At 36.8% G+C, this 26725-nt stretch overlaps 1 protein-coding gene across 5 annotated transcripts in view; it reads left to right on the top strand.

Annotated features, from left to right (window-relative positions):
* Positions 1 to 26725, top strand: part of DPP8 (dipeptidyl peptidase 8) — a 53874-nt gene that overhangs the window by 19669 nt on the left and 7480 nt on the right. For 4 of the 5 annotated variants that reach the window (XM_005899969.3, XM_070377295.1, XM_070377296.1 and 1 more), the window contains exons 7-18: positions 3514 to 3624; positions 5002 to 5130; positions 5651 to 5712; positions 7378 to 7478; positions 8251 to 8428; positions 9314 to 9473; positions 12947 to 13026; positions 15546 to 15698; positions 15950 to 16085; positions 17240 to 17385; positions 24217 to 24363; positions 25583 to 25735. In XM_005899969.3, coding sequence (XP_005900031.1) covers positions 3514 to 3624; positions 5002 to 5130; positions 5651 to 5712; positions 7378 to 7478; positions 8251 to 8428; positions 9314 to 9473; positions 12947 to 13026; positions 15546 to 15698; positions 15950 to 16085; positions 17240 to 17385; positions 24217 to 24363; positions 25583 to 25735 — 1556 coding nt within the window. Of the gene's footprint in view, positions 1 to 3513; positions 3625 to 5001; positions 5131 to 5650; positions 5713 to 7377; positions 7479 to 8250; positions 8429 to 9313; positions 9474 to 12946; positions 13027 to 15545; positions 15699 to 15949; positions 16086 to 17239; positions 17386 to 24216; positions 24364 to 24768; positions 24926 to 25582; positions 25736 to 26725 lie in introns of those variants that run through there. The other variant, XM_070377299.1, reaches the window with a different exon arrangement.

Here is a 26725-nt window from a genome sequence, read left to right as displayed (position 1 = left end):
GAATACTTCGTGAAAGTTATATTTGAGAGGTGCAAGTCTAGAGAGAGGGCAAAGCTTAACTAGTGTAAATACTGTAAATACCCAGGTCTTAACAACCTAAAACTAGGGTGTAGAATAGAGAAAAGGGGGTGAAGTAGGGAAATTTTAAGTAAAATGTCCATATTTTGGTGTTTAATGAGTCTTCATCTGGAGTCAGGAAATCAGGACAGCTACCACTGGCAAAACAAAGTTTAGGTTAGTAGTTAGTAAATCTGGGTTGGAAATCCTAGCCATTTGTTCATGGTTTCAGCAAACATTAGAGACTCACTATGTACTAGTTATTGTTGTTGAGGCTGGGACTGCTTTGACAGTGACTGTTAGAAATAAGGCATGTTTTTAGTCTGTACATTTTTTCCTTCGGTAGGATTGTTTTCCATACAGGATTATTGTGAAAATTGGCAGAATTTAAAGTAGAAACCACTGAAATCCTGCTGGATGTGTGTGTGTGTGTTGGAATTTATTTTATAAATCTGAGAAGTGATTCTCTTGTGTGACTTTTTTTAACAATTTTTTTTATATTTGGCTGTGCTGCGTCTTCGCTGATGCGTAGGCTTTTCTGTAGTTGCGGTGAGTGGGGGCTATTCTTCGTTGCCATGTGTAGGCTGCTTATCATGGTAGCTTCTTTTGTTGCAGAGCAAGGGCTGCAGGCACGTGGGCTTCGGTAGTCGATGCACGTGGGCTCGGTATTTGCGGCTCACAGGCTCTAAAGCACAGACTCAGTAGTCGTGGTGCACAGGCCTGGTTGCTCCGTGGCGTATGGGATCTTCCCAGACCCGGGATTGAACCTGTGTCTCCTGCATTGGGGGCAGATTCTTTGCCACTGAGCCACCAGGGAAGCCCACTATAATAGTGTTTTTATTAATTTCTTTTCTGTGCATGTAGGTATATGGTATATTTTTTATTTTCAGGGTTAGTGTAGTAGTTAAAAATACAATCTAGAACTGGAGTATCTAGATTTGAGTCTCATCTACTCTTTTTTACTTCTGTTCTTTTGAGTAAGTTGTTTAACCTATCTTTGTTTTCATATCTGTAAAAAGGTTAATGAATAGCATGTCATCATGAGGTTGTTATTGAAGTTTTAATATTTGGGAAGTGTTTTAGACAGGGTCTGAAACACAGTAAGTACTGTTTAATTTGTTTATTTAGAAAAGTAGGTAGAAAGTAAGCATTATCACTTTTATTTCTCTTATCACAACAAATTTCCAAATGAAAGTCTTCTTTTACATGGGTTTATTAATCATTCAGCATCTGCATTTGCTTATTCTCTGCCTTGCATAATAGAGAAACTTAAAAGTAATGTCATACCAACCTCTACTCTCAAAGGACATATCTTATTGCAAGAACAAGGTGATACCATTTATTCATCTAATTAATCTTAGTAATTGAGGTCATCACCAGGGACGCCCGTAATAAATGATAGAGAGATATAAATGAGTGATACATATTATCACATCTACAGGAGAACAAAACATAAAACAGTATGGGAGGTATAACTTTGGAGTCGTTGAATGATCCAAGAAAGCGGAGCACTGATGGCTGCATCATTAATTACAAAATCCAGAAACCTGGAAAACAGAGCTTAGTGTTGATTAAGTTGGTGCGAAAACCTCTTTGGTGGCAAGATGTGACCTGAACTGACCTGAGGTTATTTATAGTCTTAATCCTACTTAGTTTGCCTATTCCTAAATTTGCTGCAGGAATATTAGTGTATTTGATTACAAGGTATTTGATTACCCTGCTGGAGATATGACATAATTATGTGTTGATATATAAACATGAAAAGAATTCCCCAGATTCTGTGTTCTGAACACTTCTGGACTCAAAATTTTGTTGTTGTTTTTTTACTTGATTTTTATTTTATATTAGAGTATAGTTGGTTTACAGTGTTGTGTTAGTTTTAGGTGTATAGCATTCAGTTATATCTATTAGGTGTATAGATTCAGTGATATCTATTCTTTTTCAAATGATTTTCCCATTTAGAGTATTGCAGAATATTGAGTAGAGTTCCCTGTGATTTACAGTAAGTCCTTTTGGGTTATCTAATTTTGTATATAGTAGTTTATTTATGGTAAGAGTGCCAGTTTCTTTTCTGGCGTGCTGCGATTCATGGGGTCGCAGAGTCGGACACGACTGAGTGACTGGTCTGATCTGATCTGATAGAAACCAATATTTGTTGTTTAGTCACTAGTGGTGTCCAACTCTTTTGCCATTTCCTTCTCAAAATTTTTTGGTAAGGAACAATTGGTTCATATTACACATTCTTACCCAGCCATTCCAGTCCTAGGTTTTTATTCAAAGAAATGAAAACACATGTTCACAAAGATTTTTATACAAGAATGATTTCTGTTGAGCTAGTACAGATTTTGGTCTGTTGGCTAAATGCACATGGCTTAGCTAACTGTTAGGATTGGATGAAACCTATGAATATAATAAATGTCAGAAGACCTATAAGTATTTAACCTGTCATTGTATATCAGAGTTTCCACGGGGATAATTCAAACTTCTGTCAGTATCCTGATTGATCAGAAAACTTGAATGAAAATGAGAAGTCTCAGGGAAAAACACAAAAATTTTTTTCTGAGCAAATGTGTGAGTTTCAGAATTGAAAATAAAGTTCTTAGCTGAAACTGATGTATCAGACTTCTGTTTTGTTGTAAGATCAAGTCTCATAGAAACTATACAAGAATATATTTACTTGTACACAAACTCACTGTGGAATGTGAAGTTTTTGAGATGGAGAGATAACTTGAATTCTGTGAACACCCCAATAAATGTGATTAGTTTCAGAAAAATAAAAGAATGATTTTAGCATCTTTATTCATAATAGCAACTAGAAGCTATTCAGATGTCCATTAACAGATGAATGGATAAAAAAATTGTGATATACAATGGATTATCACTCAGCAACAAACATAAAGTATGTAGTATATGATTTCACTTACATGAAAGTCTGGAATATGTAAAACCAACCTTTGGTGATAGAAATCAGATCAGTGGTGCTTTCTGAGGCAGGAATGGACATTGACTGGGAAGGGACATGAGAATGGAAGTATTCAGTGTCTTGGTAGGGTTAGGAGAGTTACAAGGCACCATGACCCTTCTCATGTATTCTTTTCCCCATGGTCCTAGCTAAATGGGAAAATAAAAACTGACATTTATGGAGCACATACTATGATGGTTCAGGCTTTGTTGTAAGTACTTTATGTAAAATAGCTCATTTAATCCTCATAACAACCATATAAGGTAGGTTCTTATTCCCATTTACAAATGGGACTCTGCAACGGAATGTGATCAGGTGATTTGCCCAGGATCAGTCATTTGGTGGATAATGGAATCCAGATTTGAATTCAGTCCATTTGGCTTCACAGTTCACCATGATACTATAGCTGCCTTTCAAAATAAATGGATCGTTCTGCTTTGTACCTGTGAAAAGATGAGAACTTCTGTGAAAATTTTGCCTTTATGTTTATTTAGAGCTAGCCAACATGGAAGAGGATCCCAGATCAGCTGGAGTTGCTACCTTTGTTCTTCAAGAAGAATTTGATAGATACTCTGGTTATTGGTGGTGTCCAGAAGCTGAAACAAGTAAGAGGGTTCAAAATAATATACTATAAGTCAGTTAAAGCATCATGAGATTCAACTACCGGTTAGGTAACTGCACAGATTCTTAATTCTGAATAGTAAATTCTTAAGTGATGAAGATTGGATCTTACTAGTAGTTACTGGGAATATTCAGGCTGTATACCACCATAATGAATTCTCATAAAAAACAATTAGTTGTATTATGGTTCTGTGCCCCAGGTCCTTCAACTCTCCTTGCCAGTTTTTCTTTTTTTTTTTTCTTTCTTTTTTTCATTTTTAATTTTTTGGCTGCACCGTGCAGCTTATGGGATCTTAGCTCCTCGATCAGGGATCGAACCTGTGCCCCCTGCCTTGGAAGCACAGAGTCTCAACCACTGGACCACCACGGAAGTCCCGCCAGTTTTTCATCTAGAAGCTGATTGGTGGCAACATTGGTAGCAAAATAAAAAATGCCACCCTTTAGTGGGAGTTGCTATAAATATAGGATTGCCTAGAGAGTCTGCATGAACAGATGGCCAAATTAGTATATGAATGGATCAGGAAAAAAAGGCAAAAATTCCTTTTTTCTTTGTGAATTTACAAGTATTTCACTAGCTGAGAAACAGCTCTCTAAAGCAGAAGCTTTCAAACTTTTTGACTGTGATCTGGTTAGAAATTTGCTTTACATTCTAGCCTAATACATTGTACATATATTCCACATAAAACTGAAAACAAATTTCATGAAGCAATGCTTAATCTTACACGTGATGCACTCATATATTTTTTTTGCTTGTCTTATTCTTAAAATGCTGATTATGACCAGCTAAAAGATTTCATGACCCACTAATGGATTGCACGTAGTATTCTGAACACATCTCTAAGGGACCATGAAAAATATTTATAATATTTAAGCCGTATCTTCGATTTGGATATTTTAAGATGTAAAATGTTTTGCCATAACTATGCTGTTAGAACAAGATTATGACATGAATTAGAGAAACCATTAAAAAAAACCTGGACTCTTTTAAAGTGGGGTTTATTTTGTTATAGAAAATATTGTAAGTGTAATAATTCCTGAAAGGAATGCATTTTAAGGTGTGCAGGAACTGAAATACTTCACAAGTCTGTTTCTTCCATTGTGTGTGTGTGTGTGTGTGTGTGTGTGTATGATGATCTTCAGTTTTTATCTCCAAGAGTAGTAGCCTTTAACCAATAACAGTGGCTTAGCAGTAACTCACCTTGCTACTGCAAAGATTAGTAGTATTTTCATACATGAAAGGCGTATATTTTATACATAAACTATTTTTTACTATGGGAAATAGAATACTAGAGGGAATGGTCAATTGTGATGATTTTCTGGCATAATACTCGCAAATTTTCAATATTTAATTTCCTTTTAAGCACCCAGTGGCAGTAAAATTCTTAGAATTCTGTATGAAGAAAATGATGAATCTGAGGTGGAAATTATTCATGTTACATCCCCTATGTTGGAAACAAGGAGAGCAGATTCATTCCGTTATCCTAAAACAGGTACTGCTTTCCATTGATGTTTATATACACTCATTCCTACTTTTAAAACAAGATTCTTCTGCATTCATTCAAAAGTTTACAGACCGAAGGATAGATTGTTAAGTGTCTCAGAAGTAAATTATTTTAATTATAGGCTGATCCTTTTAAATTATTTCAAAGGTAGGGAAGTGCACAAAACTGATTATTTCAAGGAATGGATAAAGAAGTATCTTTGCTACAAAATAAAGATTTTTAAGGGATTATGTTCTTAATTAGCAATTTTTCCCCATATTGCTATTTACAGCATTTCAATTGTGAAATGATATAGGATTCCCCTTCATTACCTACTAATTCCTAATGTTCTTTGGCTCCTTCTTTTATAGTCATATTGAAAATTATGAATTTGAGATAGCATTTTGAGTTTTTTATATAATAAAGCCCTGACTAAATGCAATATTCCTGATTTGACTAAAAAGGATTCATCTGGTAAAATTAGTTTGAATAGCTTTGTATTACTATTTGTTTATATCTCTTCTTAAAGGCACAGCAAATCCAAAAGTCACTTTTAAGATGTCAGAAATACTGATTGACGCTGAAGGAAGGGTAAGTATAAAATGCTGAGTTAACTTTTTGTATCATTTCGTCTGTCAACAGAGATTGTAGATATGCTTTCTTATATTTTGGACTTGTGGAACTTGCTGAGACATCTGTAGATCATGATTTCAGGTTGACCTCATTTTCTACTTTGAAAACTTTCTTACTGGTTCCCAAGTTAGGAGTATGGGGAGATGCATATTTACCATTCCTTTCCAGTAGTTTTTCCTCTTTGCCTTTGTTAATTCTCCAGATCAATATTTCTTAGATAGTGGTTATTGACTGTTGAGTTACCCTCTGTGTTGAATAGTTGTCTGTCTTAGGTTAAATATCCCTCATGTCTTTTATACTGCTGCTTTCCACAGTCAGATGCCTATAAGCTTAATGTACACATAATTGATTAAAAAAACAATCTTCTCTGCTAGACTTTTTAAAAACAGCTTTATTGAAGTATATTTCACATACAATATAATTCACTCATTTAAAGTGTAAAATGGCTTTTAGTATATTCTCAAGATTTGTGCAGCTATCACCACAGTCAACTTTAGAACATTTTCCTTACTCCTAAAGGAAATTCACATCCCTTAGTCATCACCCCAAAACCTCTCCATGCCCCCCAGCCCTAGGCGGCCACTAATCTGTCTATGGATCTGCCTGTTCTGGACATTTCATATAAATGGAATCGTACAGTATCTAGTCTGTTCTTTCACTTAACATCTTATTTCCAAGCACTAATCCTGTGGCACCAAGTAACAGCACTTCACTACTTTTTATCACCTAAAAATACTCTATTGTGTGGATATATACCACATTTTATTTATCCACTCAGCAGTTTTAGACAGTTGGGTTCTTCCAAATTTTGGTTACTAAACGTAATGCTACCAATAATGTGGGTGTACAGGTTTTTGTACAGTCATACATTTTCATTTCTCTTGGTTAGATACCTAGGAGTGGAGTTGTTGGGTCATATTATAATTCTGTGTTTTACCCTTTTGAGGAACTTCCAAACGGTGTCCGCAGTGGCTGCACTACTTTATATTCCTACCAGCAGTGTATGAGGTTTGCAGCTTCTCCACATCTTCATCAGCTGTTGTTATTATTTGTCTTATAGCCATCCTAGGGGATTTGAAGTTGCATCTTATTGTGGTTTTGATTTACATTTTTCTAATGACTAATGATGTTGAGCATCTTTTCATGTGCTTATTGGCCATTTGTATATCTTCTTTGGAGAGCAGTCTATTCAGATCCTTTTGTTCATTTTTAAAAATTTATATTTTAAAGTGTGTTAGCCAGACTAGGGAAAAAAGTTTGCTTACTCAAGACCATTTCACTAATATATTATACATATAGTATTTTAAACTAAAATGTAAGGAACTAGAGACTATTTTTCTTAGATACTAAAGTCTATAAAGTGATTAAAATCTGATTTTACCAGTTACTATCAAGAGTTCTATTAGTATACACTCATGGAAAAAAACTTTTAGACTATGCTGTCTTTTAGTTAGAACTTTTTTAGACATAAAGAATACCAATAAAGGTAACCCATGACTTACTGCTGGTTTTGCTCTATCCTTTGTACCTAAGACTGAACAAGTGACTTGCTGTTAAAAATAGTGCTTTACGTAGACCAGTATCAGTCTTCTATAACTAGATTCCTTTTTTCTTTTTCAATAGATTATAGATGTCATAGATAAGGAACTAATTCAGCCTTTTGAGATTCTGTTTGAAGGAGTTGAATATATTGCCAGAGCTGGATGGACTCCAGAGGGAAAATAGTGCGTATGTTAAATTGTCACTTCTTTACAAATAATTTAGGACCCAGAACTGTCTGTGCAATTAGGCTCTTCCTTTCCTTTGGAGCTGTTTTCACATGTAAATTTGCAAGGTAGTTAGTTCTACACAAAGAATTTTTCCTGAACTAAGTAGACTTGTAATCCTATAAGCATAGGTGCATTGCATTTTATTTCTGTCTCTTACTTAGCCAGTGACAGTTTCACAGTGGTATTTGTGGTTAAAGTAGGACTTTCAGGCTCATATGTAAGTATACGTATTTTTTTAATTGTATAACTTAAGCAGAAATATTTGTACAGCCTTATGTGAAGATGATTACATGTATTTCCTGTGTCTGATGTGGACAACAGGAGTTTTCATGGGGCTAGCATTTGTTGACATTAAAGGGAGAAAATAATTTCAAAGGCCATCTGTGATTTTGGAAATTTAAAGAAAACTACTTTTAAAACCTCTACTCAAGCTTAACTTTAAAAAAAATGAGTGGAATATGTGTACCTATGGCTGATCCATGTTGATGTAAGGCAGAAACCAACACTATATTTTAATTATCCTTCAATTAAAAATAAACTTAAAAAAATAAGTGTAGAATGAACTAATACTTTTCATTAGTTGTTAGTGATAATTTAACATATACTAAAGCAATACTGTCACTGTGATTACAGAAATAACTGATGAGTGCTAAAGGAAAGATTAGTGGAATATTCATTTTCCGAAAGAGAGCTTTATTTTGTGCTTTTCTTTTGTTTATGTGAATAGTGCGTGGGCCATCCTACTAGATCGCTCCCAGACTCGCCTACAGATAGTGTTGATCTCACCTGAATTATTTATCCCAGTAGAAGATGATGCCATGGAAAGACAGAGATTCATCGAGTCAGTGCCTGACTCTGTGACACCACTGATTATCTATGAAGAAACGACAGACATCTGGATAAATGTATACATGTTTTCTTGTAATACTTGGTTTAAATATTTTCTCAGAATGCTAAAGTAAATGAATCTTGATAGCAAACTATCAAAAGGAGTTTTTTCAGTTCACAGTAATTTTGAATGTTATTTGCTTAGTGTGAACATTTCAAATGGGAATGTTGGTTCCAGAGTGGGGAATGGTTTGTAGATGAAAGGTCGATGCCATTCCAGTGACATCTCCCTGGATGCAGAATTGCTGTTGTTTCTGGACACGTCAGATATTGAAAACACAACCTCACCAGGGCCTCTGGGAGGCCCACGAGAGTCCTGACTAGAAAAGACTTTCTCTTTTAAGTTGGTAAACTATCCCAAAATATACCAATTTGGGATTGAATTTTTCATTTTCCAGTTTAATGGAAAAAACTTACACAAGATACAAAATAAATAAAGCCAGTTCACTCTCTTCTGGCTGCATATAGGCTTCATGTGATTCACCTAACAGATGACATCTGTTTTCCCTTGAATTGTTAGAATATTTCTCTCTGGAAAAGAAAAGTAAAAAAAATTTTTTCTCATAATTCTTGTAATAAGATTTATATCATTAAATAAACTTCATGCCATTTTTCAAAGAATTCCAGAGATGGTGAGTAAGAAACAGCTTTTGGTTGTATTTTTCATTTTTCTCCATTTGGAAACATTTATTTCTCAGTAGATGACATCTTTGACTAAAGTAAGATAAATATGAAAGGCCCAGGCAAAATCTGTAATTGTACATATACCATACCCTGTAATCTGGCAGTTACTTACATTTCAGAAAATGTTTATCAAGTAATTCTTTCTCTCTGGCTTAGTCAAATTGTTTGCATAGTATTCTCATTAATGTATATAGTAAATTAATCTATCTATTTTACAGATCCATGACATCTTTCATGTTTTTCCCCAAAGTCATGAAGATGAAATTGAATTTATTTTTGCCTCTGAATGCAAAACAGGTTTCCGTCATTTATATAAAATCACATCCATTTTAAAGGAGAGCAAGTATAAGCGATCCAGTGGTGGGCTGCCTGCCCCAAGTAAGAAGTTATTTTCTATTTAAAAAGAGGCAGAAGGTGGGAGGGTCAGGACAATGTAAAGTCTCTTTTGTGTACTTTAGAAGCATAAGACAAAGTTTTTGAAGGATACATAATAAACTATTAATACTGGGTAATATTTGGGTGTTGAAATTACTTATTGTTACTTTCTGTTTTTGCCTTGACTATACTTTTTGTTTCAAGTGAGCTCATGTAATTTTTAGATTGAAAAAGCTACTTTTAAAATGTTACAAAGTTATTAGATATTTGTAGGTACTAGATTTTTTTATACTGTCTGCACGTATGCTGAAGTTGATTTATAGGTATAGCTCTTCATATTGATATAATTGTTTTCCAAAGTGAAATTAAATATTATGTCAGCTGAAATTAATTTCTTTTTTTAAAGTGTTGGGTTTCCTTCTGGGAAATGTAATACTGATAAATAGGTAAACAAAATGTGTTTACACATACAATGGAATATTATTCAACCTTAAACAGGCAGGACATCTGACACATTCTACAATCCGAACGAACCTTGAAGACACTATACTAAATGAAATAAGCCTGTCATTAAAGGACACATACTGTGTGATTCCATGTATGTGAGGTAGCTGCTGCTGCTGCTGCTAAGTCGCTTCAGTCGTGTCCGACCCTGTGCGACCCCGTAGACGGCAGCCCACCAGGCTCCCCCGTCCCTGGGATTCTCCAGGCAAGCACACTGGAGTGGGTTGCCATTTCCTTCTCCAATGCATGAAAGTGAAAGGTAAAAGAGAAGTCGCTCAGTCGTGTCCGACTCTTAGCGACCCCATGGACTGCAGCCTACCAGGCTCCTCTGTCCATGGGATTCTCCAGGCAAGAGTACTGGAGTCGGTTGCCATTGCCTTCTCCGTATGAGGTAGCTAGAGCAGTCAAATTCATAAACATAGAAAGTGGCTGCCAGGGACTGAAAGGAGAATGTGTAAGCCTAGAAAAGATGAAATAGTGCATTGGATACTTCTGTGTTTTTAAAAAGACTGAGCTACAGTTTTCTACTTTAATAATACAGAGTTTGTTTTAAAATACTAGACATTTAATGATGTTATGTTGTATGCTTTACTGCCATTTATAACTTAACAGACTCAACATAGCCATTTTTTTTAAATTGTGGTAAAATATGCATAACAAAATCTACCATTTTAAGTGTGTGGTTTCATGACATTAAGTATATTTCCTACTGTTCTGCAATCATCACCACCATCCATCTCCAGGATTCTTTTTCGTCTTCCAGAACTGATTCTGTCCAATAAGTAATATCCAATTTAGTGGTAAATAATTAATAGCTTCCCATTCCTTCCTCCTCTCAGCCCCTAGCAGCCACTTTCTATGTTTATGAATTTGACTGCTCTAGCTACCTCATATACATGGAATCACACAGTATGTGTCCTTTAATGACAGGCTTATTTCATTTAGTATAGTGTCTTCAAGGTTCGTCCGGATTGTAGAATGTGTCAGATGTCCTGCCTTTTTAAGGTTGAATAATATTCCATTGTACGTGTAAACACATTTTGTTTACCCATTCATCTGTCTATTAACAGTGAGGTTACTTCTTTTGACCATTTTAAGTAATGCTGTAATGAGCGTGGGTAGACAAATACCAGTTTGAAACCCTGCTTTCAGTTCTTTTGGGTATATATCCAGAAGTGAAATTGCTTAGTATTTTAATTCTTTAAAGTTTTTTGAGGAACCACCATACACTTTCAATAGCAGCTGCACCTTAATACACCTTAATACATTCCCATTAGAAAGTGCACAGAAGTCCCAATTTCTCTACATCCTTGCTAATAACACTTGTTGTTTTCTGGGTATAGTTCTTTTGTTTGTTTGTTTTGTTTTGGTTTTTTGGCGGGGTTTTGGTAAGAGCCATGCTAATGGATATGCAATGGTATATCGTTGTGCTTTTGATTTGCATTTTCTTAGTGTTTAGTAACATCATATTATTTAGCCAGTTTGTATCTCTTTAGAGAAATGTCTATTTGAATCCTTTGTGGACTTTTTAATTGGATTATTTGTTTTTTCAACATGCCCTTTAACATCATTCTTATTTGGGAAACACTGACTTACAATTTAGGACAGTAGTAAATACTACCTATGACTTGCTCCTTCCCTTAGCATGAATTTTTTTAAAAATCAGACTAGATCTTGTATATCCAAGATGGAGTTTTTTTCCCTAAGAGCCTTAGTTTAATTTGACCCTTGGTGTGGAATTGCCCTTACTTGTTCCTCTGTTGTTCAGAAATTAAATCTACTTACAGATTCCGGAAAGTTTAGTGATGAAGACTGGTCAAAGAGCTATGAATAGTAATTCACTAAAACAGCATTCTTGGGACAGGGATTAAAAGATAACTTAAAATTTTATACTCGTATTGAAGAATAAGAAGCACTGTCACCTCAGCTGACATTCTTTTCAGAACACTTAGCCCCTGTTCCCTCTCAGTGTCTGCTTCTGGGCCCTTGAGCTTGTCTACCTCTTTCCATTTCCCTCCTTTTTCCTTAGACTTTCTTGCTCCAAATCTTCATCCTTTTCCTTGATGTCCATTTTATTTTCCTCTTCCCTCCTCTTTTTTCTTCCATAAGTGGCTATAATGTGTATCAATTAGTATTGTTATATATTAAATAATACTTATTTTCTGGTGATAAAATTTAAAGTACTAAGTTGAATTTTTGTATCTAAGAAAAATAAAATGAGTCTATTTTTTTAACTTGAGTAGGACCCTACTTAAGATCCTATATCATCTCAGCCTCTTCTCAGCTGTCACTTTGAGAGCCAGAGCTGGCAGCAGCTAGGCAGAAGCAGGGGTTTCTTTCTTTTTTTATTTTAACCTTCTCCTTAGGCCACTGAGAGAGCCTTATCTACCAAGACAGAATCTTACAAAGATAAATGGAACATGTTGTTATTTACTATGGTAATATTCAATTTGTTTTTTGCAAATAATAAACAGTTGTATTAAAATTTTCCTTCTCTGGCTTAAGTAGTTTGTTGCATTTCTAGAAGAAATGCCTCGTTGACACATTAGATTGTTTTTGTCTGTCTAACCAAAGGTCTAGGAATACAAGTGCTTTTGAGTTCTTTTCTGTCTTTACCATGAGAGTCTATTTTGCTGTTTTAACTTTAGTTACATGGATCATTCCATTACTATTGAGAAGACTCATAACTTGGAGTTTTTTTAACTGTAGACTTTATGTTGAGGTGGAATTCACATGACATTAACCGTTTTAAAAGGAACGTTTAGAATGAAGGGAGGCATTTGGTACATTCAGTGTTGTGCAGCTAGCTACCACCTCTCTTTAGTTCCAAAGGATTTTCATTATTCTAGACATAACTTTGAATTTTTCAGTGTTCCCTTTTTGAAAAAAAGAGTTTAGAATACTATTTTTCATTGTTTTGTTTGCTTATAGTCTGATGCAAAGTACTGAATTATAATTATATTTATCTTTAGGTGATTTCAAGTGTCCTATTAAAGAGGAAATAGCAATTACCAGTGGTGAATGGGAAGTTCTTGGCCGGCATGGATCTAATGTATGTTCTTTTATTCTACTGATATGTTTAGTCAACATCAGCTGTGTGTATGCTGTACTGAAAATCAGTAGTGCAACTTCATATGACCCTAGTATTTTGAAAATACTGCTAGGGCCTCAAAAAACCCAAGTTGTTGGAAAGGGAGAATCTTAGTTTGAATTCTAAATCTCACCCATTTAATAATGCTGATATTAGAAGTGTTCTGGTTACCAAAGGTCACCATTTGCAGATGCAGTGTTGCATCTTAGTAAGGAAAGGGCTGGTCCATACTTTCCAAGTCTCTCAAAAGTGATTGAGGATATAGTTTGAAAATTATTTCTGAATCTCTTATAGACTACTTGTGTCATTTCTGCATTGGTGCATTTACAGTTCCTGAGGTAGTGATGCTCTTTCATTCACCTGTTTATCTTATCTCACAAATGTAAAGTTTCATATACCACTTGCAAATTATAATGGACATTTATACAGAGCATAGATTGATAAGGAAAGGGAGGAAGTCCACCCTGTGTTTTCCTGTTGGCATATGGCTTGCTGTAGCAATTCAATGAATTCTAATTTTTTTCTTTTGCCTTTCATAGTACCTTGTGTTTGTTTCAACTTTCAGTTAGATGGTCAGTTTCATGAGATGTCCAGAACTCCATCCTTTATATGTGTGATACATAAAGTTAAGTTGAGGTGTGCTACCAGGATTTAGTGAAGGCCTATGATTTCCTCAAATTGATTCAGAAATTTATTGAAGAATTATGTATACTGGCCACTATAGAAGTCACTCACACTTCCTTAGGTGATTAAGGAGAAAGAATGAAGATACAGGCCCCAGGTTTGTTTTTGTTGGTAATGACTTTAGAATGTAATAGGTGACCTTTAAAGTCTCATTTCCACTGGTAGTGTCAATTGGCCTCTGGTTATATACTCAATATATTTTTTTCTGTTTAGGGACCTTTAAATGTTACTGTCAGATGTTAGTGAAATTCTTAAGTTCTGATAATAAAAATTTACACTGATATAAACTTCATGCTGTGTAATGGTTGGATAATACTGAGGGAAACCCCAAAATTATACAGAGCTGAACCTTATTTGGGTAACTAAATGTCTTTCTGTTACTTGCTATAACGTGCATCAGTTCTTTTCTATCATGCCTATTTATGTGATATATTTATCTCTCTTTCTTACTCTTCTATTTTCCCTCTATTCTTGCTTTATTTTTTTTTTAAGTTATCTTTCCATTTTCTACTTTTGCAGGTGACCTGTTCACCCAAAGATTTTTAATGCCAGTAATTGAGTAAATCTTTGAGGCTTTTAAGTCTGTTAGCCACTTAGGGTTCTCAAAGTGTGGTCTCTAGACCACAAAGTATCAATACCACCTGGAAACTTTAGAACTACTAGGCCCACCCTAGACCTCTTGAATGGAGAAAGTTGTCTGGGGGTAGGATTCAGGGATCTGTTTTACAAACCCCTCAGGTGATTCTGATGTAAAGTTGTTACAGGAAACAAAGAAAAAAGGAATAAGGAATTAACTATTTATTTAGTTTTGAAAGGCCTGACTTCTAACTGCTAAATCAAGAGCAGAACCAGTCCTGACCTTTTACACAGATTAACACATAACCTGTGAAGCTTCATGAAAGTTTGTTCTGCCATCTCTTATCCTTTGTATCCTTTCTGTCTGTGTCATATAGGCCTTACTTAATGTCAACTGTGTTTATTTCTGTATCCATGCATGCTAAAATATGTTTGCAATGATTAAGAAGCTTCTTGAAGAAAATGTGGCATCTAAAAATATTTGCTTTTAGAAATACACCTTTGTTTTCTGTATAAAAGTTTGGATTTTATTAAACGTTATTTGAGTAGGCTGCTGGAAGATTTTGAAAAGGAACAATAAAAGCCATTTATTTAGAATCTCACTGTAATTTGGGAGGAATATTAAATGAATTCATCTGTGAGTGTACTGGCAGTTTTTTTGTGTTCTGAATGAAGACTTAAAAGATCCTTCATACTTATTTGTAAACTATGCCAGTATTGAAACTGATGGAGTGATTGAGTAGAGTTACTCCCCAACCCAATAGTTAAAACGTTTTTGCAAATTTTTACAAAAGACCAAAAAAAAGAAAAAAAAAAAAACACTGCCTAACATACTGCTGCACTAACTGAGAAATAGGAGCTACTGCTGCACTGAGAAATAGACAGGATGCTAAAATTAGACTCTTTTAGGTGTGCATGATTGGTTGACCTGAGCTGTGATACAGATATTTTTTCTTTGTAAAGCGTAGTCGTTTTAATGAAATAATTTTTGTATTTTAAGAAAAGCACACATTTTATCATAGGAAATTATCAGCAGCATGCAGCTCGGGTGTCCTTTTAACTTTCTGAACAGGATCTATTAAGACATGAACAAAACCACTCAAGCTTATTAACATCAGTGACAAATTAAAGTCAGTGTGTGACTCAAATTATTCTGAGTGAAGTTGACTGGTCTTGCCAAGGTCATACTAGCACTGATTTTTATGTTGTTATTTTGACAGATCCAGGTTGATGAAGTCAGAAAGCTGGTATATTTTGAAGGCACCAAAGACTCTCCTTTAGAACATCACCTGTATGTGGTCAGTTATGTAAATCCTGGAGAGGTGACGAGGCTGACTGACCGTGGTTATTCGCACTCTTGCTGCATCAGCCGGGTATTAAGTCCCTGTTTGCAAAGGGTTTCCTGTCATATAAAAAAACCTCTGCTCATATAATACTCCTTTTTAGTAACGTGAAAACTGAAACAGCCTATAAAAACCTTAGCCTTAACTTTAGCATTGTATATTCACATAAATGGTCAGAGTGTTACCATACTCCTGCTATAGCATCAATGCAGATATAGCAACAGATAACCTTTTTTTAGTTTTCCCTGGGGGGAAAAAATAATTGTTTTTCCTTTCTCTAGCATTGTGACTTCTTTATAAGTAAGTATAGTAACCAGAAGAGCCCACACTGTGTGTCCCTTTACAAGCTGTCAAGTCCTGACGACGACCCAACCTGCAAGACAAAAGAATTCTGGGCCACGCTCTTGGATTCAGCAGGTACTCATTCTCCTGAACCCGATCTTAAGCGAGATTAGTACATTAGTGCTCTAAACCCGTGTCGCAGGTCCACGTTTCCTGACAGAGCCTTCCCGTCCCTCACCACTGCCTGTCCTTCGGCTGCTGGCTGATCCCATCCCGCCTAGTCTATCAGTTATCAAATAAGGCTGGTTACCTCCTGCTCCAGGCAGGAGCAAGACTGGACGGCCTTTTTGAAAATAAGATTAACATAATCAAGATAACAGCTAGGAAGTGATTTATTCACATATTTGGATGAGTTCCCAGGTAAACAACGGAACTCGAACGTCATATGGACTGAACTCTTGAGCAGGGAAGCTGCAGCTTTAAGGAATACCCACCTGGTAGCTTTCTTTAACTTCTACCAGCACTTGCAATGGCCACCTTAATAAAAGATAAATCCTCATTTTGTATAGAAGTGAAGAGCACTGTGAATACCTGAATTTAAAATGCTTGATTTCTTAAATATAAATAATGGACTAATATGTTATATCTTTTAATTCATTTTATACCCAAATCCTTTTTTCTGTTAGGTATTTTCACTCATAAATATCTCCTAAAGGGTTAAGAAATTAGTGCAAAACCACAAGGTATAGGTATATTCTGATGTCCACAATTAGAATTTGTAATACGCCAATCTCTGCTTCAACTGGAACATCATCCGGTATACACAGACTTGGGGGAGGTCTGTGTAGCTTTGTAAAACCAAACACTGATCATGAGTTTTTTTTCTGAGTTCTGATTAGGCTTATTCTCTAATGATCATAAAGAAATGTTTTTTGAGCACCTGCTGTGAGCAAGTTAAGTTAATTTGTGCTTTCAGTTTCTCATCAGGTATATGGCTTAACCATCAATAAGTTATACAAGCTGAGTGCAAAGTATTTGTGTTCTGCATGTAAATACCTCCTGGGCTCCAATGATTGTTGATAATACTTTGTGTCTGCTTCTGAAATGGATAATTTGATGTGTTCATTAGATTTCCTTTTTTAAATATAACTATTTGTGCTTAATTTCTTGCTTGTCATCTAAAGGAGGGATAGTTAGTTATTAGGGTAGTGGGTTTATGGTATTTTTTCCTTGCTCTCAGATTGTCAAGCTCACATAAGAACTTTACAGAATGTATTACCTCCTCCCAGGTCCTCTTCCTGACTATACCCCTCCAGAAATTTTTTCTTTTGAAAGCACTACTGGATTTACATTGTATGGGATGCTGTACAAACCTCATGATCTACAACCTGGAAAGAAATACCCCACTGTGCTGTTTATATATGGTGGTCCTCAGGTAGGCATATTTCTGTACATATGTGTATGTGTTTTCATTTTCTTTTTTTTTTAGATAATTTGTTATTTAAATGTCTGGTCAGTTGTTTAAGATTTGAGCATTGCTGAGCCTCTGCTGTTACTGACTCTGGCTTATGCTCTCATTACCCAGTTTAGGAGTTTAGGAAGCTGGGTTTTGTTAGGTAGCGAATTTGAAAATCAGTGTCACTTTCTTTTTTTTGGCCATGCTGCTTTGCTTGTGGGATCTTAGTTCCCCAACCAGAGATTGAACCAGGGCCCTTGGCAGTGAAAGTGCAGAGTCTTAACCACTGGACTGCCAGGGAATTTCCTCAATGTCAATTTCTTAATTCACAGTGAGGACTGTAACTGTCATGGGGAATGTAATAGTCATGTCAGTTAGTAAATATGTTGTATTCTAGGTAGTTATAGTTTCCACTTGTTTGGAAAATGATACTAAATAATTAAATGTCTTGGTTAATAAAGAGTCTTAACAGATATTTTTGAAACCTTTGGTATCCTAATGAATTCCCCCTCTTCATTCTAAGGCCAGATCTCTCAAGCAAGCTATAATACTTTTATCAGCTAGTTAAGGCAGCTGCTGGAGAAGGAAATGGCAACCCATTCCAGTATTCTTGCCTAGAGAATCCCGTGGACAGAGGAGCCTGGTGGGCTGCTGTCCATAGGGTCGCACAGAGTCGGACACGACTGAAGCAACTTGGCATACATGCATGCATTGGAGAAGGAAACGGCAACCCACTCCAGTATTCTTGCCTGGAGAATCCCTGGGACAGAGGAGCCTGGTGGGCTGCTGTCCATGGGGTCACACAGAGTCGGACACGACTGGAGGGACTTAGCGGCAACAGCAGCAGCAAGGCAGTTGCTAAATGGCACTAGTCCACACGTGTCACACAGCTTTTAAATAGAGACAGTAAAATTTAAACCTGGGGCTTCCGAAGTGGTATTAGTGGTAAAGAATCTGCCTGCCAATGCAGGAAACCCAAGACATGCAGTTTTGATCCCTGGGTTGGGAAGATCCCCTGGAAGAGGACATGGCAACCCACTCCAGTATTCTTGCCTGGAGAACCCCGTGGACAGAGGAACCTGGTGGGCTACAGTCCACAGGGTCGCAGAGTCATGACTGAAGCAGCTTAGTACAGCACATACTATTCTTCAGCACTGCCAGAAGTTTGCACATTGATTTTCTTTTTTTTCTGCGTTAAATAGTAGCATGTGAGTATTAAGGAAATTTTACTATCAGAGTAAAGTGTTTTGGGTAGGTTAGTTGGTTAACTGGTAATTTTTTTTAAAGTTTAATCTTGTTTACATATCTCACACTGAGCCCCTAAAGAAGTTAGAATTATATATATGTTTTTTCCTAATATAACTCTCTCTCTTTTAAAATTAATGCATTTTGGATTGTGCTAGGTCTCTGTTACTGTCCTCAGGCGTTCTGTAGGTTTGGCCAGCAGGGGCTGCTCTGTTGCAGCTGCGCAGGTTTCTCACTGTGATGGCTTCTCTTGTTGCAAAGCACAAGCTCTAGGAGCATGGGCTTCCCAGCTCAGCAGTTGTGGCTCCTGGGCTCTAGAGCACAGGCTCAGGAGTTGTGCCACATGGACTTAGTTGCACTGTGGAGTGTGGGATCTTCCCAGACCAGGGATTGAACCTGTGTCTCCTGCACTGGCAGATGGATTCTTATGTACTGTACCATCAGGGAGGTCCAATTACAACTCTCTAGAATTCAGTAAATATCCTATTTTATAGTTATATCCAGTTATTCAGATCTGGAAGTATATCTAGGTGTCAAGTTATCAAAAACATAAAAGGTAGCTACATAAGCCATAACGTCTCAGTAGTGATGATCATACATCAACTTAAGTCACTTTGCCATTGTTTGATGTGTTTTACAAACAAAACATGATTTTCATTGTAGTTATCTACACATAAATTATGAGAGAGTTAAATGAGACTTCTCTTAAAAACTTGGAAGCCAGATCTTTGTGAACTTAAAGGTGTAATATAAGGAATTGAAGAGAGAAATTACAGGGCACTCTTAAAAGCTTTACATGTTCTATTACTTAAATAAGAAGGATGTTTCTTCTTCCCAATGAAGAAATGATATATGAGATATGTGAAAAACATACTATAAAAACTAGCTGGTTATCTAGATATTTAAGACTAAAGGACTCCTTATATTAATGAAGTGAAGTGAAGTCGCTCAGACATGCCCGACTCTTTGTGACCCCATGGACTGTAGCCAGGATCCTCAGTCCATGGGATTTTCCAGGCAAGGGTACTGGAGTGGGTTGCCATTTCCTTCTCCAGGGGATCTTCCCGACTCAGGGATCGAACCTGGGTCTCCCAAATTGTAGGCAGATGCTTTACCGTCTGAGCTACCAGGGAAGCCCCCTTATATTAGTAATTAAGTTTAAAAAGTCTAAGCCATATGAAAAGATAGTGTCACTAATCCAATAGGGAAATGCAAATCAAAACCACAATGAGATAGCACTTCATACCCTTTAGAATAGCTCTTTTTTTAATAAAAAAGAAAATAATAAATGTTGGTAAGGGTGTAGAAAAATTGGAACTCTACTTTGCTGATGGGAATGTAAAATGATGCAGCCGCTGTGAAAAACAATATAGCAGTACTTCAAAAATTTATACATAGAATTATAATCTGACCCAGCAATTCCATTTCAGGCTATATACCCAAAAGAATTGAAAGCAGAGACTCAGATACTTGTTTGAGTTACAAGTATGCAGTGTCAATTGCAACATCATTCACAATAGCCAAAATGTGGAAGCAACCCCAGTGTCCATTGATAGACGAATGGGTAAACAAAATGTGATATATAAAGGAATATTATGCAGCCTTAAAAAAGGAGGAAATTCTGACTTATGCTACGTGGATAAACCTTGAGGACATTGTGTAAGTGAAATAAGCCAGGCACAAAAGGATAAATATTGTATTATTGCACTTGTGTGAGATACCCAGAAGAAGCAAATTCATAGAGATAGAAAGTAGAATAGAGCTTGTCAGGGACTGGGGGAGGGATAGGGAATTATTGTTTAAAGAGTTGAAGTTTCTGTTTGAGATGATGAAAAGGCTCTGGAAATCAGTAGTGGTGGTGGTTGTACAGCAGTGTGAATGTACTTAATACCACTGAAATAGAGGTGTTTGTTTCTCAAAGTGTTCTTTGGATGCATTCAAATTTGGTGAGGCCACGGGAAAAGCTGGTGTTCAGTCTGCAGGGAGATTTCACCATAAGACTTTGAGTGATAGAATCGGTTAGCACTTCAACCCATTGGGAGATCATTCATCCTTGTGTTTGATAATCATTTTGATTAGTTATGAAGAGACTCCTTAAGGTAAGACCAGATCTTTCTACTAGCACACAGTAACCTTGCAAAATTTGATTAAATCCTAAAAGTGATCCAAGCCTTTTTTTTTCCTTCCCTTGGTGGGTATTCAGGTCAAAGTGGAAGTCTTTTTGAATAAGGAACAGTGTCTCAATTCATAACATGAAAGGAATTACTTCCTGATTAAATGTAGCAGTGCCTGCCATAGGACATAAGTGAAACCAAGGAAAGCAACAAATAATTCTATTTGAAGTTGTTAAGGCTGATTGCTTTAAACCTTTTATTGATAACAGTAGTATTGTTTAAAAATGTTTAACAAATACTTATGATACTTCCTATGTGTCGGACACTTCTGCAAACATAAATGCATAAGAGAGGTTAAAATAGCAGAGTACAGGTTTTGAAGAATTGATACTGAAGAAAACCTTTGAATTCTTGGTGCTCAAGGGCATTATGTTTGAGTACCTTCTTCTAAGAAGAAGCAGGCCTTGAGGCTACAAAGGCAAAAACACTGGCTCTGGGGGAAAATGTTCCTATCAGGCAACTGAGGCCGTCTTCGGTGATTTACAGCAGGCAAAGAAGTGAGTTAATTTTCTTATATGTTTGTATTTGTGTTCTTCTAGGCTTACTCCTTCTTTTTGCAGCTCCTTTCCTTTAAAAACAAGCACCTTTGCCCACCAAACACCTCTTCCCAAGGTAGAAAGGAAAACCATCATTCTCTATTTTTCATTCATTCATTCAGCAAATAGTTACTGAGTGCCTGTTATGTACCAAGCAGTATTCTAGGCAGTGAGGATACCACAATGAACAAGTCAGACTAATGTCCCACCCTCATGAAGATTAATGAGGAAAATAAGATAAATTATATAACTTCATATAATGGCAGTGTTATGAATAATTGTTGAGAAGGAAGATAACAAAGTGACTAAAATGAGGGTTCTGATTGGAAGGGCAAAGAAGCTCTCTGAGGTTGCAGAGGATGAGAAGGGATGAGCCATGTTAAAGATCTGAGGGAAGAGCATTCCAGACTGAGGGGAAAATAAATGTCAAGGTCCTGGGGTTAGAACCAACTCAGTATAATTGATAGTAAGACTAGAATACAGTGCTCAAGGGGGAGAAATGGGATGAGATGAGGTGAGAGAAAATAGCCAAGGACCAAATATTGTAGGGTCTCGAAGGCAGTGGTAAGAAGTTTAGATCTTACTCTGATCTAAATGCCCTACCATTAGAAGGAGCCAAGCCATAAAGTCACACCTGGTTTGCATTTTTAAAACATCGTTCTGTTACTATGAGAATAGATTGTATGGAGGACAAGTATAGAAACAGAAAGACCTGCTTGGCAGTTGTTACAGTGGTAACTAAACATCCAGAAGTTCAAAAGGAAGATTTTTTTACATGCCCACCTCCAGTCTAGCTCAGTAAATGATCAGTAGATGTTGACTGAGTGAAGATAGCACCAATTCTTATTTTAATTCCTGACTAACTTGGTTTTCCCAATGGTTTACACCAGAGAACGCTTTCTCAATTTTGCCAGAATCCATTTTTTGTTTATTATCTGTCTTTGTTGTTGTTGTTCAGTCCCCCAGTTGTGTCTGACTCTTTGCAACCCCATGGATTGCAGCACGCCAGGCCTCCCTGGCCGTCACCGTCTCCTGGAGTTTGCCCAAGTTCATGTTCATTGCATCGGTGATGCCTTCCAGCCATCTCTTCCTCTGACGCCCTCTTCTCCTCCTGCCCTCAGTCTTTCCCAGCATCAGGGACTTTTCCAATGAGTTGTCTGTTCATGTCAGATGCCCAGGATACTGGAGCTTCAGCTTCAGTCCTTCCAGTGAATATTCAGGGTTGATCTTTCTTAAGATTGACTGGTTTGTCCCAGGTTCTGGCACCAAGAAATGGAACAAAACAAAACAAAAGATTGGTTTGATCTCTTGCTGTCCAAGGGACTTTCAGGAGTCTTCTCCAGCACCACAGTTGAAGGCATCAGTTCTTTGGCGTTCTACCTTCTTTATGGTCCAGCTCTCACAATCATATGTGACCCCTGGGAAGACCATAGCCTTGACTATACGGACCTTTGTCGGCCGAATAATGTCCCTGCTTTTCAACATACTGTCTAGGTTTGTCATCGCTTTCCTGCCAAGAAGCAGTCGTCTTCTGATTTCATGGCTGCAGTCACTGTCTGCAGTGATTTTGGAGCCCAAGAAGAGGAAATCTGTCACTACTTCCACCTTTTCCCTTCTATTTGCCATGCAGCAATGGGGCTGGATGCCATTGTCTTAGTTTTTAAAATATTTAGTCTTAAGCCAGCTCTTACCCTCTCCTCCTTCACCTCATCAAGAGGCTCTTTAGTTCCTCTTTGCTCTTAGTGTCCACCAAAACCTTGAACTTCTGTAGCTTTTTGCCCATTAGTTAAAGTCTTCTTTTCACTGGAGAGTTTACTTCTGGTGAAGCACTAAACTGCATTTAATTTCTCAGTCATTTTGAAGTATAGTTTCTAGGGTGCTAAAGTTTTTTAAGAATTATCTTACCTTTTGCACTGATCTGTGTAACAGGAAAAAGTAAGCTGACTGGTCACAGTATTTTATTAAAGTACTGAAGTTTTCCCTCTACTAGTCAGAGACAATCCCAGAAGATACAGGTAGGGAGAAAAAAAATGGTCCTGATCCATCATTTGAAGGATGCATTTCTTTCTCAGGGTAGAAGTAATCATTTTAGTAACTTTTTTTATGGAATAGACTAAATCATGTATCTTATAGTAGTTAATATCTTATAATTTTGAAGTCTGTAATTGTTCATTAATCCTCTGAACTTTGCATGTGAAGTTAAGAAAGAAAAGAAATAACATAAACATGAAAAGATTTAAGTTAATTTAAAAATATATCATGGAGAAGGCAGTAACACCCCATTCCAGTACTCTTGCCTGGAAAATCCCATGGATGGAGGAGCCTGGTAAACTGCAGTCCATGGGGTCACCAAGAGTCGGACACGGCTGAGCGACTTCACTTTCACTTTTCACTTTCATGCATTGGAGAAGGAAATGGCAACCCACTCCAGTGTTCTTGCCTGGAGAATCCCAGGGATGGGGTAGCCTGGTGGGCTGCCGTCTATGGGGTCACACAGAGTCGGACACGACTGAAGCGACTTAGCAGCAGCAGCAGCAGCAAAAATATATCAGGCAAGGGGAAAGAGAGAGTTACTAAACAGTGACCGTAAAAAAAAAACCTGAATTATGCAAGATGAATAAGTTCTCGAGATCTGCTGTGCAAAACTGTCCTATGATTAACAATACGGTATTGTACGCTTAAATTTTTAAGAGGGTCCATTTTATGTGTTCTTGCCACAAGAAAATAATTTCATTTTATAGGCAAAATAATATTAAAAATGTAAGCTTTCTATTTTTTGCAGCATCCTTCCTCTCTAATTTGCTTTTGTATGTTACCATAGAATACATTTCACTGAAGCTGTCTTTCTTCCTCAGGTGCAGTTGGTGAATAATCGGTTTAAAGGAGTGAAGTACTTCCGACTGAACACCCTGGCCTCTCTGGGCTATGTGGTTGTGGTGATAGACAACAGGGGGTCCTGCCACCGGGGGCTTAAATTTGAAGGCGCCTTTAAGTATAAAATGGTGTGTGAGCATACCAGCATTTCTCTTTTAAAGACATTTGCAGTTTTTGGTGCTTTGTTTGGTGTGAAATCCCAGAGACAGAAATGGGGCAGGGACCGTGAGTGAGTGTGTGTGTGCACATGTGTGAGCATGTGCTTGGGGCGGGAGGGAAGGTGCCAGCCGATCCTCACTAGGCTATTCCAGTCTACCTGTAAGTAGCTTTGTGGAGCTGAGATAGAACCACTTTTACATAGAAACCCCCTCTCTTTCTATTTTTTATGTCCAGTGTAGCCAGAAGGCATCACATTTAGTTTTCAGCATCCTGTACACTAGTAAGAGGAATAACTGAGATTTGTTCTGTCCTCTGTGAAGAGAGAAACCAACTGGTTAGTGCCTTCCTTGTGACAAGCCTCTTTCTCTCTACAGGAAGCTTTAAATGCTACCTTTTAGAGATGCCCCATGTCCTTTCTGCTGCTTTGGGAAATGATGAGAATCCGATGTTCCTTTTGCACAGTAAGGCAGTTACTGTGTTTGCCAGTGTATTGGACATGCTGAGTAAGACATGGGGATTTTCTCCCACAGCCAGTTCTTTGACCTTATGTTGTATTCTCATGTAAGTTTTTGTTTTTATTTTTGTTTTTGGCTCAGTGAAGTGAGATTGTGTGCACTGGCAGGCCTAGTAATACAGATAGGGTGGTGGTGATAGGAATCAGGACTATATAGGACTTTAAAGAAATTGTATGTTCAATTCCTAGAGGTAGATAATGGGCAAAGAGGAGAACAAGACCTCAAGAGTGATTCCTTCCACTTTATTGCATGAAGTTTTAAAGAGAAGTAAAATTAGTCATCCACTTAAGGGGGCTAATTTTTCATCTTTGGGTATAGGAAGGCTTGTTACAAGGAAGATGCTGACCTCTTAGCAGACAACAGAACAAATGGAAATGGGAAATACCCATATGACAAAGGACATTTGGGCTTGCAGTAGGAAAGAACTTTGTGACTAAGGGGTAACTAAACTCTAGGACAGGCTAGCAACAGAAGCTATAGGCTCCTATCTCTAAATAGAGTTAAAAATTTTTTTTCCAAGCCACAGAATCTCAATCAATAATAAGTTCTTTTCTAAAAAAAAAAAAAAAAAAACACAGGTGTTTTTAGTAAGAACATCTGCCAGCTTTCAAAACACTCTATAATGAGATTTTTATTTATCAGAATCAGTGAAATGTTCTCCCTTTTTTGACAGGGTCAAATAGAAATTGACGATCAAGTGGAAGGACTCCAGTATCTAGCCTCTCAATATGATTTCATTGACTTAGATCGTGTGGGCATCCATGGCTGGTCCTATGGAGGATACCTGTCCCTAATGGCGTTAATGCAGAGGTCAGATATCTTCAGGGTATGTGATTTCCTATGGTATTTCTTTTGCAATAAGGGTAGAATTTTCTATAAATTGAGATACAAGAAAAGAACCAATTTTCTGAAGTTGACAGTATTATGAAATATTAGGGTTTGTGTGTTTAACAGCCATGAGAAATAATAGATTTATCTTGTCAACTTGTGGGATATATATTTATATTTCTTTATCTGTATATATCTGTATGAAATACTTGTCAGCTTGATCAGGTATTAGCTATTAACAGACATATGCCAAATATTATGGGAGATAGTCTTGATTAGTAAAACCCACATTCGTATTGGATTGTTCTTATTTTTTTAATTATTGGGCTACAGCGTCTGAGGGCAGGGATCTATCTGCCTTATGCTGTATCCTCAGCAGCCAAGCACAAGGCTTGGCACATAGTAGGTCCTAAGTAAGTCTGTACCAAATGAATAAACTACTAAATATATAAGCAGTGATTACAACTTTATAAACAACCTCTTATGTTAGAGGTTGTAGAAAAATATGTTAGAAAAAAGATGCTAAAAACTGTTAAGCAAATGGAAATAATGAGTAGCATTTTTCTTTTTTTAATATTTCATTAACATTTTATTTTACAGTGGAAATTATTTATTTTTAGGAATAAAAGTGACAAGGTTTTTGTATATTCAGATAATCTTTATTTATAATAACAACAAAATGAAGTCTGAATACTGCCATAATTTTCCCAGGCTTGCAGCTGTCAAGAAAGTAATTACAATATTTAAATATAAAACTGTGGGAGCCTTAAAATGAGACAAGTGTTTAGTACGTAAATATATTTCATTCATTGTTTTAAATTCTGTACTGCCAACAGAAGCTAAAAAAACAAAAAAGAAGAAAATGACTGCTCTTCCTATGTAAAGCTGACACGTGTCCCATATTTTTTTCCTCAGCTTACACTGAGGCATTCATATGTTCTAGTTCAGCCTCCTCTTCTAATGGAGACTCATGTTTATGTTTCATCCA

The sequence above is a fragment of the Bos mutus genome, chromosome 10 (assembly GCF_027580195.1).
Source record: "Bos mutus isolate GX-2022 chromosome 10, NWIPB_WYAK_1.1, whole genome shotgun sequence".
Lineage (NCBI taxonomy): Eukaryota > Metazoa > Chordata > Mammalia > Artiodactyla > Bovidae > Bos > Bos mutus.
The sequence above is the reverse complement of the archived record's forward strand: the minus strand, read 5'-3'. Positions and strand labels throughout refer to the sequence as shown.